The 20,528-nt window shown below is 29.1% G+C and overlaps 3 protein-coding genes across 4 annotated transcripts; 2 read left to right on the top strand and 1 right to left on the bottom strand.

Moving 5' to 3' along the window:
- Positions 1 to 2,697: 2,697 nt before the first annotated feature.
- Positions 2,698 to 16,628, bottom strand: LOC113373549 (TBC1 domain family member 16). The gene is made up of 10 exons (XM_026613840.1): positions 15,616 to 16,628; positions 12,315 to 12,495; positions 8,059 to 8,068; positions 6,448 to 6,586; positions 5,503 to 5,659; positions 4,911 to 5,116; positions 4,409 to 4,553; positions 3,299 to 3,405; positions 3,023 to 3,204; positions 2,698 to 2,888 (listed from the first exon to the last, which is right to left on the bottom strand). Exons 1-10 carry the CDS (start codon positions 16,536 to 16,538, stop codon positions 2,698 to 2,700), a joined length of 2,241 nt encoding a protein of 746 aa, XP_026469625.1. The 5' UTR covers positions 16,539 to 16,628.
- A 271-nt stretch (positions 16,629 to 16,899) lies between these two features.
- On the top strand, positions 16,900 to 18,627 carry LOC113372560 (hydroxyacylglutathione hydrolase, mitochondrial-like). 2 transcript variants are annotated; one of them, XM_026612907.1, is made up of 6 exons: positions 16,900 to 17,071; positions 17,194 to 17,297; positions 17,570 to 17,691; positions 17,765 to 17,985; positions 18,067 to 18,296; positions 18,472 to 18,627. In XM_026612907.1, the coding sequence occupies exons 1-6, from the start codon at positions 17,002 to 17,004 to the stop codon at positions 18,616 to 18,618; spliced, it is 894 nt and encodes a 297-aa protein (XP_026468692.1). In that variant the 5' UTR covers positions 16,900 to 17,001; the 3' UTR covers positions 18,619 to 18,627. The 2 variants fall into 2 exon arrangements, with proteins under 2 accessions (XP_026468692.1, XP_026468693.1); XM_026612908.1 differs by having other exon boundaries at positions 17,022 to 17,088.
- Positions 18,628 to 19,266: 639 nt separating this feature from the next.
- Positions 19,267 to 20,232, top strand: LOC113372562 (39S ribosomal protein L12, mitochondrial-like). Its single transcript, XM_026612910.1, has 4 exons — positions 19,267 to 19,408; positions 19,504 to 19,642; positions 19,720 to 19,863; positions 19,956 to 20,232. The coding sequence occupies exons 1-4, from the start codon at positions 19,353 to 19,355 to the stop codon at positions 20,157 to 20,159; spliced, it is 543 nt and encodes a 180-aa protein (XP_026468695.1). The 5' UTR covers positions 19,267 to 19,352; the 3' UTR covers positions 20,160 to 20,232.
- The last annotated feature ends 296 nt before the right edge of the window (positions 20,233 to 20,528 follow it).

Raw genomic sequence — 20,528 nt, 5'->3', positions numbered from 1 at the left:
TTTTATAAATTGTATACCATTTAATAATTTGTTACTTATTCATATATTTGTCTAAAGTTTGCAGAATTGTTTTTTGTTAAATAATTTAGAATAGTCGTTTATATACACTCATGCAATATGAAAATACGGTATAAGTTGTTCTACGTAGGCAAAAAATAATACATAAGGCATTTTATTATACACGTATCGTCGGATAATGCAGTTTAGATCTATTAAAAGTAAAAATTTAAATTATTCAAAGCGGTTTTATACAAACTTTACTCAAAAGTATATTTTTTTAATGTCCAAATACGATGAGAATGCGTTAAAGAAATTCTGTTAAGACAGTAACCAACGCGATCGACATATATTTTTTACATATCACTCTTTAATTTTTTTTTCAACTTTAATTTTTAGGCTATTTATAATTTAATTCAGTTTTTAACGACATAGGCTTCACAACATCAGAGGTAATACTGGACTCATTTCTTTTCATTGCAATTATTATTCTTGGCGCAAGTCAGGGCGATTTTTCGAATAAAGATGACTTAATTTGTTGAAAGGTAAGTCATATACATGTATAAATTTTTAACTTCTGAAAATCAGCCTACTTTTTCTTCAAAACAATTTTATTTATTTAAAAAAAATTAATTTATTCGACTGTTTGGGAATTTGGAATGTTTTCTTCTTCATGAACTAATAATAAAAAAACAAAAAATAATAAACATTGATACACTTATTTAATTACTATAAAATTGAAAGTCGAATAAATTAGTTCAAAAAAGCAAATGGAAAAAATGAAGAAATAAGAGCCTTTTAGTACAGACGTTGAAAAATTATAATTAATTATATAGCTATCGAGAAAAACCATCCATTCATAACTGGAACAAAAATAAATTTGCAATAAATTCTAATATGTAAAATTTAATTAATAATGATTGCTAGGATATTTTTGGCAATAGCTTTATATGGGTCATTCTTTTACAAATCGGGCGGATTTTGGTAAAAAAAATATGTGACATTTTAGAATTGGCTGAAATTTCTTTTATAGATATTATAGATAAAATCATTTGACACGTATTTCAGGATTTTGCCGGCAAAAATTTTTTTTCGTTGATATTTACGATTGAAATATTGCCGATATTCTCAATTTTTATGATCTTCCTTTGCATTATGTTAATTATCTTCAGTTGTGTTCATCAGATCAGTATTGTTTTTTGTTATTGTATTCATTATGAACTCAGCTTTGAAGTAATTTAAAAAAAATAATGTTTTTGCAATTATTTTAACAATAATAACAATTGATTGTTAACATTGGTTTTACATACGGGCGCCCCAACTTAAATCGATTGCGTAAAAAACCATATTGTTTCTTTTTTTATCTACTTAAAAATTATTTTTACAATTCGATGGGATGGCTGTTACATCGGAAGATATTAAATGTTTTCGAGGGAAAGTCGCGTTTGAAAGGCGCATAGCGCGTATTAAATGAGTACAAGTAAAATTATATTGACAAAATTAGGTACAGAGAGTGGACTAATGTTGATAAAACTATGTTGCAATTAATGATATAGTATAAAAATAAAAAGAATTTTGTAAATATTACTTGCCACTTGCCATTACTTGAAAAAGATTTTGGTCTGGTTGCAGAGTGGCACTTTTTCTCAACGTCACACGGTAAGAACGCTTGCGATGGATTGGGTGGAACTTTGAAAAAGCTAGCTGCCAGAGCTAGCCTATTATAATGCAATAAATTAATTATTTTTCAATCGCATTCTCTTGTATTTATTTTTTAACGAAATCAAACCTACCCAATACAATTAATTTAACTTTTGTTATTAATCCAACGAATAATAAGTTTTAGTTTACCAGTTTCAAAAATATGAGCATTTTGTATAAAATATTTGCTACTACATATTTTAGATAATATTTTTATTTTTCCTCAGTAACGAAATTGTAAAATATTTTAGTTAAAAATAGTACTTGTACTCATTTAATACGCGCTATGCGCCTTTCAAACGGACGCGCGGCGCGACTTTCCCTCGAAAACATTTAATATCTTCCGATGTAACAGCCATCCCATCGAATTGTAAAAATAATTTTTAAGTAGATAAAAAAAGAAACAATATGGTTTTTTACGCAATCGATTTAAGTTGGGGCGCCCGTGTATAAAACCAATGTTAACAATCAATTGTTATTATTGTTAAAATAATTGCAAAAACATTATTTTTTTAAATTACTTCAAAGTTGAGTTCATAATGAATATAATAACAAAAAACAATACTGATCTGATCAACACAACTGAAGATAATTAACATAATGCAAAGAAAGATCATAAAAATTGAGAAAATCGGCAATATTTCAATCGTAAATATCAAGGAAAAAAATTTTTTGCCGGCAAAATCCTGAAATACGTGTCAAATGATTTTATATATAATATCTATAAAAAAAATTTCAGCCAATTCTAAAATGTCGAGGTATGGTTAATGCCCGGTTTGTAAAAGAATGACCCATATATGAAAATTATTAACATTACTCTCGGAATAAATTTAAAGTGATCACATATAGCCACGGTAGCTCAGAGGTTTCTTACATATGAATTAACTAAATAAATTATTGAAATCGCCTTGTGACATCCAGATTTTTCCGTAACCTTAATCCCGGGACCAATCTATCCATCCATCATTCCCTAGACAGCTAGATGGTCTCGAACCGTAGCTATTCAGCAGGACAGACGTCACCATCGTGTCCTATGCATTCTACGGCAGGGTGGTGGGCAGAATCCCACATGCCTGAGCCGCAGCGCCTGCACAGGCCTGCTAACGTGCAGGGAATGCGGGCTCTTAGACGGAACTCATATAACAAACCTCGTGCTTTGCGCAAGATCAGACTACCGTCCATGTACATGGCTAAGGAAAACAGAAATATGTAAGTCAATTGTTTAGATTAACAGTTGTCCAGTATATTTTGTTCCTTCATTTTGTTAGTTATTTAGTAACCATTTCGGATGTTTTTAAAATAACATATAAAATTATCATCTCACCCAATGAACTGAAATGAAGCAACATTTCATCGGTCCTGAGATCTTGGGCTATGATGTCATCAGCGTAAACGGCAATAATTGCTAAACATAAAAATAGTTGAAAATAATCTGTGAGATAATTAGCCCAACATGCTTCCCACATTCGCAGAGCTACTGCTTCGGTGAATTCTCTTTTGAAACATCTGGAAATTGATATATTTAATTTATATTATACTTTTTATTTTTTCTAAAATAGTGTAGTACTTAATTCGTTCATATATTTTTTTATTTACTTACAAGAGTATCCAACGATGGCAAAATAGAAGCTCCATGGCGTCGGCGTGTTTTTCTAAATGTGCGTAAAAATGAGGTACCATCAGTCTGATAAGTTCTCGTAAGTAATTCTGAAAAAGTTATAGTTATGATTATGGATTATATTATAAAAGTAATAGCTAGTTATTGAAAATAATTTTAAACATCTAGTTATGTATCAGTACCTTACGGAAATAGATGCAAATCGGATTCTCACCAGAAAATCCGATTTGCTAATTATATGATTTTTCCGCATTTAAAGATATTTTAAAACGTTACCAAAATTGGAAAAGGTATGTGGGTGTGTTTTTTACGAAGCTGCTAAGACTATGTCAAAAATTTCGCGCGCCGGTCGGCCAACTCGATTTTTTATTATTAGCAGAAAGATGTAAAAGTTAGATGTACGTTTTTTTGAACAATTCCTTAAAAAATCTACTGAATATTTTGCCAATTTTCTTTTTGTTCGAAAATGCTATTAAAAAACTACTAAATATTTTCACTTTTTTCATTTGAAAGTGAAATGTAAAGAGTGCAGAGTACACAGTAGGGTTGCTTAAGTCGTACCCCCTAAAAAAAGTTATTTGGCATACCCTATATATACATATATTACGGTTGCATATTTTGCTTTAGGTTGAAATATTTATTTTATTTCGAAGTCTCAATTTTAATCTCAAACAGAGGTCGCCAGGTAAATTTAATGTTTATTTCTTATTTGACTCTTATGTATTTATTCACGTATTATGCTGCATGTATGATACATAGATAATGCTAATTTGTATACAATGCAAGTCACCTTTGAAACGAACAGTGCTTTACCTGAATACATACCTGTTGTTCGTGTAAAAGTGATATCGCATGGTTAATTTATGCAAAAAAGCATTTCTATCACTGGATATTGTTTAAATATTCTATAAATATTATATACATATATACATATATATATATATATATATATATATATATATAGATATAGATATAGATATAGATATAGATATATATATATATATATATATATATATATATATATATATATATATATATATATATATAGATATATATATATATTTATACATTTGTTTTTGTCAATTTCCGTACCAAGTTCCTATCTATGTCATTATCAGTAGGCGTGGCTACAAATATAGCTCTTTGCATGAGACCAGCAAAACTCCAGAAGGCCAATGCTGGACAACGCAATTCGCACAATACTGGTGCAAGCAGATCGCTCATACCTTGCGTGTACCTGGCGATATAAAAAATATACCAAAGATTAAAAATTATCATTTTGTGATTTGAAATTTGTAAATTATATAATACAAGTATGCATAAGCATTTTATAAAATTAAACTGTATTATCTTTTTCCAGCGGTCGATGTACTCATTCTAATTATAATCGTTCGAATAAGTTGGGCTTCAATTCATCACATATATGGCTTCTGTTGATTGAGTAACAAATTTGTTGATTTTTTCTGTTTTCAAAATCAAATCATTCAAATATCTATTTATTTGATCTTTTTTGGCTTTTGACGATTTGGGCGTCGATTTGTCTTTCATGGTTATAATTTAAAATCAAAACATGTGCTATAATTCAGTATCTCACCCTAGGCCTGGATTATATACGGCATAGTTCAGAAGTATTTCCTTCAAAATTTCCACATTTTGGTTTCCTTCTCCTGCATAAAAAGGATTTCCTCGATCAGTTCTTACGACATCTCGTTCTACCACACATTGTACGGTTCTCTTAAAACGTTCGGTCTCTTCTTCGCCCATACCGTGCAGTCGTCTCCTGGTTAACTCGTCATATTCCTGGTGAAAAATGAGAGGTTGAAATTACTTAGTTTAATTTAGTTAAGTCATTTGGTATTTTGGAGTTGTGTTAAATAAGGGACAGATTGTTGAATATTAAAATGTGAGGGCGTAAAGAAAAACCTTTCGGTAAAAGTATATGTATAATTAAAATTATGCAGATATATATGTATATATATAAACATATATGTATATATAAATATATATATATATATATATATATATATATTCATATATAATTTTAAGATGAAGGTTATTATCAAGCGATTATTGCATAAGTTCTTTGCATAAGTGGGTTTTTACATATGATCTTTTATATATTTTGAGGCTGATTTCGCAAATATTTATTCAAAACTTTGCATATAAATTGTTCCACATATAAATACCTGTTTCCTTATTTGCGTTAGGAATTCTCTATCTTCGTAAGTCGAACTGTAGGAATAACAATGTAGCAAAAATGGCCATACGACTTTTCTTAAACTTTTCTCGAGGCCCCCAAAGAATACTCCTTTGCGCAATATTAAGTCATCTTCTATTTGACCTCTGGAAAAATAGATTTATGTTTAATAATTTATTTAACTGTATCATGCTGGTCGGAATTAGAATAGAATAAATTTTGCATTTATGTAATTTTAAGTAATTTACATAGTGTCGAGGTCGGACTGGTTTGTAAGTGAAACATTTCAATGCAAATGTCGATTTTTGTTTTTTACATATTTAAGCATTAATATTTATTTTTTTAGGACTGTATTTATTTTTAATAAAGATTATCGTTGTATTCATATTCAAATTATGCAAAATTCAGATAAATTTTCACTTGGTAGGGCTTTATATCAGTTTTCATTGTCTATATTGTTTTTTTTCTTTGTATGAATCGAATAATGAATATTGCAATGCGCAAATAAATTATTTTCTTAAATAAATTATATAATTAATTTTCATGTTATTCGATATGTCGGTCCCTGCAAATATGTTCATTAAACACCAGGCATAGAGTAGGCAAACAATAATGCACTTTCATGAGTAAGCATTTATGTATATATGTATACATACACACACACATATATATATTTATATATATATATATATATATATATCCAATAAATTATCATTGGCTTAGCATTTATATTATTTGCGTCATGGGTAAATAATATTCCGAGACAGGTGTGTAAAAAATATTAACATAAGACAATTTCATTAAGGACGCTGTTAGATTGATTATTAGCATTTAGTAAATTCTTCATGATAATTTAAGGATTCATTGAATAATATTATTGATTATTTCATGCACACAAATTTATAGATACGATAGCGGGTATTTTATTACTCACTTTTCGTTGAGTAGAGTTCCATAAAAGTAATCTTCGGTAATTTTGGGTATTGAACCTTCTTCAGGATGAAGTTCCGATGTACTGACCTCTGGTCTACATACCATAAAATGCCGATATGGTAAATCGCGTTCATCCGTTCCTTAAATAGATTATATTAGTATATAATTTCAATAAATTATATTTTTTCAAACTTTACAACTGTCAATAATAGATTTTTCATAACGTCGATTTAGTTAATCAAAGTGAGCTAGCAAAGTCTGCTATCATCCATAAAATTTGTTTTCAATACTGCTTTTGCATTTCAAAATAATATCGAATATATTTTGGTGACATTTATTTTCTTACATATATATTTCTAAATTACAACAAAATGATTGACTTTACAAATGTTGAACGTTTATTAATAAAAAATATATATTTAAAAGTCGACATACTACAATTTGAACATTTAAATCAGTTTTACATCTGGCATTGCTGGTTTAAATTTTCGTCCAAAAATTATTAAAACAACAATATCTACCATCATAAACGCGGAAAACATGAAGTATTTCAAATTTTCTGCTATGGAAAGGAACATAGTGAAAAAAATCACAATAAAATGCCCAATAGCCATAGAAATAATTCTCAATGATGATATGAGGGCTTTCATAGAATCTGGAGCTTGACTGTAAGTGAACTCTGTCAATGTAAGCAGAAAATATATTTCGCCAACACATAATATAAATGTTTGAGGAAAAATCCAAAATATGTGTATAGAATTTGGATCAACGACTACGTAAACTGAAGTATTATTCTCTTGCACGATTAAAACATAAGACCCGCCTAATAATAATTGAAAACTGTGGATTTTTCTTCCTTCGACGTATAAATTATAAGTTTCTGCTGCCATAGAACTAGTTTTGCTTCTTAAAGTGATATTAGTGCCTTTCGAATCTTGAAGATTCATTCTGTGCAAAGACAACATTCCATGCATTGTGATGTCAGGATCGCTCCCGTCTGTTTTATCTGCGTTATCCAAGTTAGTTTCAATAACCGTAACGTTTTTTTGTGTCGATATCACCACACTCACAGATTTCTTTTCTACGATGGATACAGGAAATTGACTAAAATTTCCACAAGTTCCTATACTAGACATTGTAAACTTTTTAACGCCTTTGACCTTTAATCTATTGGTATATGATCCTAAGGATGTTACTGTAATTATTGGCAAGCTTTCCAGTTGGTCCATTACTATATAGCAATCACACGGCAAGCCGTTAAATATCCTGATTTGACCAAGTCCTTCTTCTATGGGTTTTGAAGCATTTTTCATTAACTCCGTTTCTAGAACCGCTGCAACAATGAAAGCTAAAGCTGTGAGAAAACCACCAAGAGTCATTCGTCTCAGACTGCGATCCATATGCCATTTTTTCAAACGTGGATCAATAAACTTTATTGTCAAAGGCATCACGATTAGTATAATAATTGGATTGAGCAATTGATAGTGATCTGGAACGATAGTATACGATCCTACCCTACCGTTCATTCTAGATGCTTGAAATAACCATTTTGTCATGTATTGAGTATAAAGTGAAAAGAATATGGGAATAGTGGTATATAATTTAATTAAACTAAACAGCCTCTTTATGTCGCTAACAAGTTGGCTGCCATAAATTGGTTCTGCATGGTCCAGCCAATGTTGCACTTGACGAGGGTTAGGATTTTTATATCGCGTACGAAGAGCTTCAAAAATACATTTCGACACCAGCACGATCATATTGCCAGTTGGTTTTCTGATTCTGTAATACTTTTTCCCAGTTGCAAATATAGTGGCCGAAAGAGCAGAAAAAATTGTCGATAAAGCAAAAGATGCACTGTAACAATCTTGCTGACCCAAACAATGGATCTCGCTTTTTAGCAATGGAGTCAGCAAATATCCAAAAGTGATGCTCATATTGTGTAAATAATATTGGAGGTGGACATACTTCTTGAAAGCAGCGTTCTGTTCAGGCAGTTTAAACTGATCACCTCGGAAGCTCATAACAGCAGACTCTAGGCCAACCATAGCAATACCAAGAAAGAAGTAGAAGCAATATGTGTATATTCTGGCAATTTCCATTTTGGGAGCTATCATGGGGATAGCACCTAGGAATTGGATTATTCTAGCAATAGTAGCTAATATTAGAGTCACAACCACAATCCAGTATCGATTCCAAAAACTGTCAGCTATGATAGCCCCGATGGGTGTGAAGAATTTCATCAAGTCCATACCATGGACGACAGCAGTAGCTTCGTTATTAGTATAGCCTAACTTATTTCGCAAATATAATGGCATGACTGCTCTTGTTCCTAACAAACCGAAAGAAGACAAAACTATTTGACACAGACAGAAATATGAACCTTTGGGTAATTTGTTTGACGGCGCTGGTTCTTGAGAACTTCTTTCGTTATCTTCATTCATCATTACTGTTTTTAATTTTTTATATTATTAAATCATTTTTTGACGTATAATTTTGTAAGAAATTCTTTTGTTTTGAAAAATTAATATAAAAAATATGTGAAATATTATTGTAGTTCTACAGTAATTGAAATATTTAGAAATGTTAATGTTGATGTTTTATGCCATGAAAACTTCAACATTTCTATACATTTTTATTGCAGCTTTGGTGGAATCGAATCAATCATTTATTAGAATACAGGCAATCGATTCTTGAAAAGCAATTTCGATAGTTATTTTTAGATGAAACCTTGATAATGGAGCAGAGAACGTTGGCCGCTGATATCGTACACAATAATTTCTATATGACCATGTCGAATTTTATTAGATAACATTTATTTGTGGTACATATGTTCCGTAAAACGAATGCAGATAAGAAAAATATCGTTTCTATGACAACAAAATTTAATCTATTTCTGTAAATCCCAAGGAATTGTATTAAAGAAACCGCATTATGATAATTACTTTTTTATACTATTTATGAATTGGTACTCTGCTATTTTTCAACTCCCCGAAGAAGAAGCTTATGATTTCGCCAGAAAATCCGTTTTACTAATTTTATGCTCTTTTGAAGTTTGAGGCCAAAATTGGATATGTATGTGTATGAGCTAAAATTTGACCTTTCGTAATGCGGCAAAATTTAAAAGCATTCGATAAAGTTTGATGCAGACTTTTCTTCTTAATTAGTTATTGAAAAAAAATATTTTGCACGATTTTGGTGCAATTTTGGTGAAAGTCACGTAATAATGTGGCTAATAATCATAGTCTTAACGAACGTCATACTATATAGTCCCACAAAAAGTGCGTTAATTAAAGACATTTATCAAAATTTAGAATAATTGGCCTTTTCGAAATTTCAAAGTTCTATGATCACTATCTAAAGAGTTGCTAATCTCAATTCTTATTTATATCTAATCGACTATTCGCACATATCGCAAAGTTTTTCCAACTTGCCTTATGGTGAAATGCCACTTACAGCTAGTATTTATAATTTCATTATTTTATTAATTAATCAATAAATTTGTAAATATTTGACAATCATTAAATTACTCATAACATGTATACCAGTATTATAAATTCCGTTATGTAACGATGAACATTCTCAAGGCTTCATGAAGGACGTTGATCATTTAATAAGTAAAATTTGCTGCAATTTTTATGTAATTTTTTATGTGCTATTAATCCATATAAGGCATATTAAGTAATATCCATGAAACATATTAAAAATATTATGTGAGGACAAAAAATTCAAATTAAAATGCAATAATAATACACGAATATGTTTATCGTCTGATTAATAATTACTTGCATAATTTTCAAGTGTTTTGTTGTTTATTAAATTTAAAAGGTACATTTAATAATTCATAATATTTATAATAATAAAATAAATATCTAAACCTGATTTTAGTTCTCAACTTAAAAATATGATTTGATTATTTTCAGTTTTTAAATAATCAAATATTGTCAAAAAATGCGATAATAAAGCAATATATACGTCAAACGATTGATAAAACCACTTCGATTTTATTTTGAACGACAATTTAAATAAACATGTGTTATCTGAATCAAAAATGTTTACAGACCTAATAGATAATTATTATTTCATAGCACTGGTGATATATTAAAATATACTTGTTTCTATTTATTATTAAATTTTAAATGATAATTTTAATGCAGTTTGAATTTAAGACAAAATATTATCTAATAATAACATAATTACTTCGTTCTATGTATTTTTATATATTTAGAGATTGAGTTTGAATAAAGTATGTATGCAATTGCATTAATGCAGTACGCATTACATCAAGAATTTATTATGTGTTTAATATAAATCATTTAAATTATTCATAAACTAATTCACCCACATTTTCCCATAACTCTATATCATCAAAAATGTTTGTTTATCCATAACTTTTTTTTAATTTCAAGAATGGACTTCAGCAAATATTTAACAAAAACTTCTACAAAGTAAATAAAAAACATTGATTAAAGGAAGGTGACTCAAACGCATAATGCGTCTTTTAAAACTACCGCAGGTGTAATTGTATGAGTAATGATATCGTGAACATGAATTTTATATGAAAATGTATATGTACATATGTAAATTGTTGTATTACTAAATATATAACAACAAAAAATATTTGTAAATAATAGTTAAAACTTTCCGAACAAAATTTGATTTGTCATAGGAATAACGACATCAAGACTTTTTATCGCAAATTACTTGATGGGTCGCGAGCGTTGACATAATTGATAAAACATATTATTTCGAAACTAATTTGCGAATATATAATTTAAATCAATTATATGAAACCAATAACATATTTTAGGCATCTGTTATATTTCCTCTTTTTGTTAGTATTTTGTTATAGTTAATTTTGCAACATAATGCTCACACCATTGTGTTTTATATGGTAGTATGTATCAGAATTATTATTTGTATGCTTTATTTGACTCGAAAATCAAATAGTAGCGATAGTAGTAACTTTTTAGTCTATATATGATTTGAATAAAGATCAGATATTGAGAGCTTTATGAGCTTTTTTGGTGACGTAACTTAACTGACTTGACTGGCAACCCAAACAGTTGTCCTACGACTATGTGATGAATTTTATTCTTATAATGTCTGTAATAGTGATTATTTTATTTATTGATGCAGCAAAGGCTATTTTCACTTGGAAGCATATTGCTATCTAAATTTCCTAGTAAAAACTGATGTCTCCGCTTGATATCATGCTGCCCGAGGAGAATATTAAACCTGGGACCTCTATTTTTATCTTAAACTGTATTTGCAGCGCAATAATACTAATTGCAAGTGCGAAATAGCATTCGATGCAAAATAAATCAATAAGAGCTCTTGAAATGTTAAATATTTATAAGTTGATGCTAATTCTCTTGAACGATTTGTTTTCAAACAACGTGTTTTTTATGAAATGAACAAAGTCTAGGTCGAAAATAACACTCGAAAATTATTAAACAGAAAATGTGCGCACTTTTCTAGTGAATTTAATAACTGCAAAGTAACTAGATATTTTTAAATTTTTTCATCTTCATCACAGAATAAATAAAGCAATAAAGTTTTAATGATAACGAGTAAAAATTTGTTATATTTAAAATAATACCGCATCGTGTAACTGACGTCAATATACAATTTGGTAAATATTTTTTGTTAAACGCATTGTTCCAAAAAGATAATACATTTATCTTTTACGTAAAATCTATATAATATACTCTTAATGACTGCAATCGCGTAAAGATTATTTAATTAAGAAAAGTTACATCATTACAAAATTAACACCGAGCAAAACGTTAAAAATATTACAATTAGATCAATTTCTAACTACATAAAAATTATTATCTATTTATTTATCTTACCTGGAGCGGCTTTTACGTTGTGCATGATAGAGTGCCAGCGGTGTAAAACTTGGGCCAGGTGGTCTAAACCGGCGTGGTGAAAATGCAGGATTTTATACTGAGATTCGCGAGATGCAACCACTAATTGGCCACATGTGCATTGCTCATCGCTGAAAAATAGTCGAAGAGAACGCATCTGGGATAAATCCACTGAAAATCTGCAACATGATAAAAAAATACAGAACTTACTATTAGAAATAAAGAAAGTGTTTTTATAATTAGGTATTAAAACAAAATTTATTTTATCAAAAAATACTCCAAGTATGTGCCTCTAAATGCCAACTTTATCTTTATGTTTGCAATATATGAAACTAGAATGATTTTAAGTTTATGATTGGAATCTTAAGTATCCAGCAGATTGGATTTGCTAAAATGGCAGTTATTTACATACAAATATCATGCAAAAGGAAGGTCGACTATAAAATTTGCAAATTTTAAATTTGCAAAAAATACTCCAGGTATGTGCCTCCAAATGCCAACTTTGTGTTTGAAATATAGAAGGCTAGAATGATTTTACATTTATGATTGGATCCAGCAGATTGGATTAAAAACTACCAATTATTTGCATGCAAATTTTATGCAAAAGGAAGGCCAACTATAAAATTCGGAAATTTGCATAAGATGCAGATAACTGCTACAGAAGTATAATTAAGTTTATCATTCTGAAATCATTTTTTATTGCAAATAATATTCTTGCCTAAAATTTCAATAAAAAGTAAGTAACTCATGAATGTTATAGTCAATTTTATAAATAAAAAAGTCCATTGTCATGTGACCAGTGTTAAAATATAATATAAAGTCAAACATATAAGAACATATATCATAATAGAGTGAATATAGTTTAGTATTATTAACTAGATTACTATTTCTTGTTTAGATTAAGTTCTCTATAAACCATAAAATATTGATCATTGATTTGCAGTAAAAGATATTAGTTTCATACTAGCAATAATTGAAAACGTGTGTATGGTCTGCAAATATTGATGTCTCTAGCATTATCATTTAATACTTGCTAACTAAACAAATGTTGGTATATAGGTGCATAGATATATATTTATATACAATCTTAGTAAGAAAAAAAAATTTTTGAGAATCTTTATTATTGATGTTTGAAATAACTTGCAGTAATAGAGACTCTCAAACATAATTCTATCTATACATTTATATGGTATATCATCAATATAAAATTATTGTGATTATTAATAATTCAAAATACAAGTATCTATGTCGTGACAATATTATTCTTTTTAACAGTTATTTTACCAGCGTTTGCAAAAAAAGTAGCAACTAGAAAGTAAAATTTTCCGAAAAAAATAGGTACAATATCGTGTGAAAGTATAAGTGAATCAAAACAACTATTTTCTGTTTACTATTCATCTTGAATATATTTTTGACTTAACAAATACTACAAAGCTTTACTGAATTAGAACCTGGAATGCAGTGGATTCCAATAAGAAACAAATAAGAACTTTCACATTGTCAAGGGCAAGCACTAAAAACAGCCGTTTAATATAATCATGAACATAAGGTGGGCAACCTTTTTGACCAGTGGGTCAAACTATTGTTGAAGTACGAATTTTTAATATATATATATATATATATATATATATATATATACAATTTGTAGTCAAATTTTCTGTTTCTTATAGCCTAATCAAAATTTTATTCGATACATAACTTCTAATACTTTTTATAAATACCCTAAATGAATATGTATATATATGATGTATTTTGAGTGGTAATATTTTTTTGGAAAATGTTTTAATAAAGACACGTTTGTAACATTAATATTATTTAATAAATAGTGCGATAAAAATATATATATATACGTATAAATACAATATATATGTATATATTATCAGAATGTCAATATTACAAAAGATAAATCTATTTGGGATTTAAATCCGTGGTCAAGAACACGTACGCATATACTTTGATAATTCGTCTTTCTAGAAAGATATAATATAATATAATATAGCACACAAAAAGTACAATTTAACTTATTTGTGTAGAAAAACATTAAATAAACTAGGTGTTAGTGGCATGTTGCCTTAATACAAGATGCATGGACTATCCGATCATATTGTTGGTATATTCTTATTAAGAAATAATTCATGGGCTATATGTAAAAGCAAGTACAAGTGCATACAATTAATTTAGTAATAAAATTGTCTGACGTTATTCATGTGATTCAATATAATTGTATTTTTCTATGTTTCTAAGAAATGTTAGTATACTCTATTATATAATGTATGAAAGATCAAAGATCAAAGTTTCTTACAAACAATTAATACTAGTTCTCGCATTATTTTACTTTTAAACCACAAAGTCCAAGTGCTACATCTAGTAAATTATATTGTCCAGGTCAGGAAACTGACGCAGGATGAGAAGTAAATATTTAAAATTTTGACGATGAATTTTTATAGAGCTTTTTACTGCTTGTGCGTTGTTAGAGCTTTTGCTTTTCTTAAATTACTGCAGTTTTATAATAATTATTTTTGGTTATATTTTTATCTATTCAAAAATGAAAAAATAGAATAAGATTCTGCGCAATGATTTTGACAAAAAAAACTTGTATCATTATTGAAAAACTTATATCACACACAATTAGTACACTGGTCTCATTGGCAATTAAAGAATAAGATTTAGCAAGAATCTTCTTGTATAAGAATCTTATATAAATACAATTGTGTAATTACCGTTTCAAATAATTTATAATGAGTCAAGTATTTGAATACACGAAATATGTATACAACACACATATAAATATGTATATGTTCAAGTCAATATGTAGAGAATATTCATAAGAAAACCTTGAAATTAACAGAAAGTGACTGGAACTAGTTTCGTGCAAGAGGCAAGAGGTGAAGACTTTGTTTTGTTTATTATTTGAACGAGAAGAATTTTCATGTAAAAGAAATTGATAAAAAAAGACAAGGAAGACGTCGAAAGAAAGAGCTGGTAATCAAAACAAATAACAAATTTAAAACAAGACATTGATGCATTTTTACTATATTAGATGGCTAGCAAAACGCCATGAACTCTTTCACAATTCATTCATTATGTATTTTAATATAAATATACACGTACTATATGATATTATTAGAAATTCATGTTACATTAAAAAATATTTTCAATTTTCAAAATGTCTGAAATTGGCCAAAAGATGTTTTCCTACTTATTGTCCATTTCAGGACTGGTGTAAAAATTACTATATAATAAAAAAAATAATATTTTTCTTTATTTATCACTTATCCTAGAATTCATTTTATAATTACCTTCTGCATTTTAGAGGCATTTTCCTTGTCATAACTGGAGATGCACTCACGCTTTCCGGGAAAGACAAATTGTGTTTTAGAGCAAATAATTCTGGGGTGGACATCCAGTTCGGACTAATGCTGTCTTCACAAGAACTAACGGATACTGATCTCATAAAAGTATCTTCTTTTACAGCTGCTATATTCTCTATTAAAGGATCTGCTATTGTTATACTGACCGAGGTCACAGAATGATCATCCTCCGGAATGCTCTCCGGAAATGTGACGGCCGGTTCCGTGTCACCAGGTCTTAAAAGTGGTTCTTGTTCATCGCAGAATTGAGGTTCCTCTTCTGCTGGTCTCTGAGGAGACAGCTCAGCCGATAAAGAACTTAATTTATCTGACACAGAACTCATACTTAAGCTTTCTGATAAATCAATTGCTCTAGCCACTTCAAGATTTATTTCATCAACAGGATAAGGTTCGAGAAAAGGATTAGTGTTACGACAAGTCTGAGTTACTAAATGATTGTTTATTACTGGTGATTGATTAATAATAGTCGATTCATTGTTATGAAGTTCTATATTTTTACCGTTTTGTTTAATTTCTTGTGGTTCATGAAAATGTTGTTTTAGTTCATCTGTTACGTTATTTTCAACCGTTGACGGGCATTTTCTCAAAGTTGTGTTAGGAATCCAATTTAAAAATAAAGTTGGTCTTTTGGCATTGTTATATTGATCGATAAAAGTTTTTGTTGTGACAGTAAGATATCCAGGATGATGCACAACATCATATTCTTGTCTGGCCATCGTTGGAGGATGCACACATACATTGTTCTTACAAAATAATATTTCGTTATCTGAATATTTCATCTCCGAGTCATTTTCGTCCTCTGATCCGTATATGTAACTAGATGCTCGTTTTAATATATTTACTATTGGCATCTTAAAAACCTAGTGAGCAATATGTATACTTGTATTAATTATATGAAAAATTATATATTCTGAGATCCTTGTTACTATAATACTCCAATTTCTGTCAGAATATGATTCAATATTGATCCGTTCAGGAAAAACCGCAAAAGCAATACATAACGTGTGGGAACTGGACGTTACTTGTACTATAACAACTACGAACAAATATTTGATAAAATATATTCAACATAAACACTATTATTTAACAATCACATTATTAACATAATATTTTATAACACCCATGATAAAATTCTCCCCCAATCATCAACTTAGATGTACGCGTCGACTCCGCGTTCCGCGAGACGCATGCGTTTAGTTTTGTTGTGATCGCACAGTGTGCCGTTCATTTGAATGTGCGCTCCAAAGAGATAATAAATTTTTTGTATTATTTTTTCATTTCTCATTTAAACATCAAAATTATTTTCAAATTTAAATGATCGGTTTAATGTTAAGAAATTTGCCGAACGGCGTGGCACAAAGAATCACAGCTCTATATTTTAAAGGTAACGCCCTTTATAAGGTTAGCCAAATTTAAAAATCAAAACAAAACTTGTGACATTTATGGAATGGCAGAAAATTCATTGTTCGTGATTTGTTTGTGATTGTTTTTAATTTTGTTTCACAGCAAGGTGCGTAGGAAGAGGATTTCATAGTACAGACGCTGTTGTAGATTTAGATAAAATGAAGATCAGAATATTACCCGCTTTAAAGGATAACTATATGTATTTGGTTAGTATACACCTATGGTATACACATATACACAATTTTTATATTATTATTTAATAACAAATTTGGCAACGTATGTCATACATTTTCAAATATATGCATATATGTTTACAATACTCTACATATGAGCATCTGCTCATTTCCATTCATTTGCAATAGGAATCTAATTAGATACTTTTGAGATTTGGGGATTTTGCGTTTTCTTGAATTTAATATGTATTATCTTCTCTGCATTTATTAGGTCTTATTATTTATTAGGTTTTTATTAATTCCAGATAATAGACGAGCAAACTAAACAGGCTGCAGTTGTAGATCCTGTTGAACCGGATACTGTGCTAGCAGCAGTAAAAGAAGAAGGGGCCACTTTGACAAAAGTACTCACAACACATCATCATTGGTAATTATCCTTGTTAGTGATACAATCACTAAATTCTCATAGCATTCACATGTAATTCCCATGATCATATTAGGGATCATGCCGGAGGAAATGACAATTTAGTAAAACATGTGCCAAGTCTTGAGGTTTTTGGTGGAGACGAGAGAATAAATTGCCTTACAAATAAAGTATCCAATAATGATACTTTATGCATTGGATCTCTAGATGTACAATGTCTCTTTACACCATGCCATACTAAAGGACACATGTGCTATTATATTACTTCTGCTGAAGGTGATAATGCTGTTTTCACAGGTAAACATGACTTCATTTTCAAAAAAAAAATATGAGCATTTATCATTATCTAAAATAAATTATTTTAATTTTTGTCAATAGGAGATACTTTGTTCATTGGTGGCTGTGGCAGATTTTTCGAAGGTACTGCTGAACAAATGTGTCATGCCATGTCTGTGCTTGGAAGTTTACCTGATGAAACGAAAGTGTTTTGTGGTCATGAATATACAATGCAAAACTTAAAATTTGCCAAAAAAGTAGATCCTACAAACAAACAAGTAGAGCAAGCTATAAAATGGGCATCGGATTTGAGAAATAAGAACACACCAACGGTAATTCAAAACATTGTTCTATTGCAGAAAGCATAAAATGTTCATCAAATAAATTCATAGAGCAATAATATTTTATAACAATTACACAGATATCTTTTAACTTCTTCTACTTTATGATCAAATTTTATGTAAAGATAATATTGAAATTATAATCATTTTAAAATTATACTTTTAGGTACCATCTAGTATTGCTAAAGAAAAAATGATAAATCCTTTTATGAGGGTGGATGATGTTTGTGTACAACAATATGCTGGACATACGGGGTGCAAAGTACGAACCATGGCTGAAATTCGAAGACAGAAAGACTCATTCAGTGGTTAACTTGATAAATGCAAGATTCCTTTTTGAGAGTTCATATCTTTATTAAAACTTTAAACATAAATTATATAGTTTTAGAAAGTAATTAAGTCATGTATTTTATAATAATGTAAATAAATTTATATATATTTTTATTAATTCATTTGTTGTTCCTTCTGTAGATGTATTTTTTATCATTTCATATCAGCATTCCTTGTTAAATCAATGAGATACGCAAATGATCATTTACGTAATATTATACTTGAGCATACTATCTTGCAATATACGAAATAAATCTTAGACATAATACAAAAATAGCATTGGTAGTTAAAACTATTTAATTTCATTATTTTACAGCTTTCATTAATCCATAATTTTTATGATTTCAAAAACAGTAACCAAAAGTTGTGCACAAACACTTACGAAGTTTATGAACTCCAGAGTGAGTTTATATACAATATAGTTAATAAATGAATAAAATATAATTATAATTTTATATAAATCGTAAAAAGAAAATAGTATGTTAATCTATAAACTCACCTTATATGAATTGAATTCTCTCTTATCTGAGGGTTTGAATAAAAAATAAAACACAGTTTTGAAGATGGAGTAACTGTTTTGATCATTTAATTTAACTAAACTTACTATCTTCACATTGGCTAAGAGAAACAACCATTCCTGTGAGTTGTGGAGATAAATTTTTTTACAAATTACTTAATAGCATCTTGGGAAATTTTAACTAATACATAAATTAGAATATGCAAGGACTTAAAGTTTTGTTTAGGCCCCGTGCCCAATGGTGCAGTGCCCACAGGTAATTTTGTAGTGTGAAATCATTAACTTAGTTTTTAGGTTATAGTCGTAATAATTATAATTTATGAAATTAATTATACATTTGTTTTGCAATAGAGTGTTATTAGCCCAAAGTTTTCAAACCACTAGTCGCGTACCACAGTTATCTGTTCCCCAACCAGAAGGTGAAGAAAAAGTAGTATCTCCAAAACTGGAGAAGCTTGTTGGGGACATTGCACAATTGAATTTACTTGAGGTATTTACTAAGAGTCTTATCTAATTTCAAAAATAAAGAAAAATGGGCAAATTGTAAATGATTCGTATATTTATTAGGTTTCAGAGCTAACTACTTTATTGAAAAAGAGATTAAATCTACCTGATGCACCTATGATGCCAATGGGAGGTTTTGCTCCCGCTGCCAGTCAAGCTGAGGATGAAGAAGAAGTTGTTCAACAAAAAGTACAGACATCTTTTACGGTCAGTTTTATTGTGAAAAACATTGAGGTTTTAAATTTTTACGATCGTACTTTCTATTTATGCTGAAACCCAATATTGTTCTTGAATTTCAGGTCAAACTAATGAAGTTTGATGAAAAACAAAAAGTAGCACTTATTAAAGAAATAAAAACGCTATTGGAGGGAATGAATTTAGTTCAAGCTAAGAAATTTGTTGAAAGTGCACCTACAGTTGTAAAATCAGATATTGGCAAAGATGAGGCAGAAAAACTAAAAGAAGCCTTGTCAAAAGTTGGTGCAGTTGTAGAGATTGAATAAGATTATTTTTAAATTAATTGTAGAGTTTTAATGAAATATAAATAAATATTTATAATAAAGCATCAGTGGCATATACATAATTATATTAGTTGCAGGAAATAATTTGTATAGTTAGTTTTCTTTTATAATAGCAATTAGTACTCATGTACATAATTTTATATTAAAAGTCAATTGTTCATATCAGTCAATTTTAAATTAATCAGTGTAGACGGTAATTTTTAAATTAATCAGAGTACTCTTATTTATGAGTGTAAATTAGTTGTTATAATACATAGTATTGTATCTCATATTTGTTTTTTAAAATATTAAGAAAATTGTATGGTATAGTTGCTAAATATACAATTATTATTGAGAAACAAAAACCATCCG

Source organism: Ctenocephalides felis, unplaced genomic scaffold, assembly GCF_003426905.1.
Source record: "Ctenocephalides felis isolate EL2017-DRISC unplaced genomic scaffold, ASM342690v1 CF-g0.4_SCAFFOLD_01604, whole genome shotgun sequence".
Classification (NCBI taxonomy): domain Eukaryota; kingdom Metazoa; phylum Arthropoda; class Insecta; order Siphonaptera; family Pulicidae; genus Ctenocephalides; species Ctenocephalides felis.
This window is presented reverse-complemented; position numbering and strand designations above follow the sequence as displayed.

What these genes read in the sequence shown, in the direction of transcription:
- LOC113373549 (XM_026613840.1), bottom strand. Translation starts at nt 16,538, where the DNA reads ATGCCAATAGTAAATATATTAAAACGAGCATCTAGTTACATATACGGA. An exon ending in ATGCCTCTAAAATGCAGAAG is followed by an intron (nt 12,496 to 15,615) that starts GTAATTATAAAA and finishes ATCATGTTGCAG; the next exon opens with ATTTTCAGTGGATTTATCCC. An exon ending in ATGACATAGATAGGAACTTG is followed by an intron (nt 3,406 to 4,408) that starts GTACGGAAATTG and finishes TAACTTTTTCAG; the next exon opens with AATTACTTACGAGAACTTAT.
- LOC113372560 (XM_026612907.1), top strand. Translation starts at nt 17,002, where the DNA reads ATGATCGGTTTAATGTTAAGAAATTTGCCGAACGGCGTGGCACAAAGA. An exon ending in AGGATAACTATATGTATTTG is followed by an intron (nt 17,298 to 17,569) that starts GTTAGTATACAC and finishes TATTAATTCCAG; the next exon opens with ATAATAGACGAGCAAACTAA. An exon ending in GAAATAAGAACACACCAACG is followed by an intron (nt 18,297 to 18,471) that starts GTAATTCAAAAC and finishes TTATACTTTTAG; the next exon opens with GTACCATCTAGTATTGCTAA.
- LOC113372562 (XM_026612910.1), top strand. Translation starts at nt 19,353, where the DNA reads ATGCAAGGACTTAAAGTTTTGTTTAGGCCCCGTGCCCAATGGTGCAGT. An exon ending in CAATGGTGCAGTGCCCACAG is followed by an intron (nt 19,409 to 19,503) that starts GTAATTTTGTAG and finishes GTTTTGCAATAG; the next exon opens with AGTGTTATTAGCCCAAAGTT. An exon ending in CACAATTGAATTTACTTGAG is followed by an intron (nt 19,643 to 19,719) that starts GTATTTACTAAG and finishes TATATTTATTAG; the next exon opens with GTTTCAGAGCTAACTACTTT.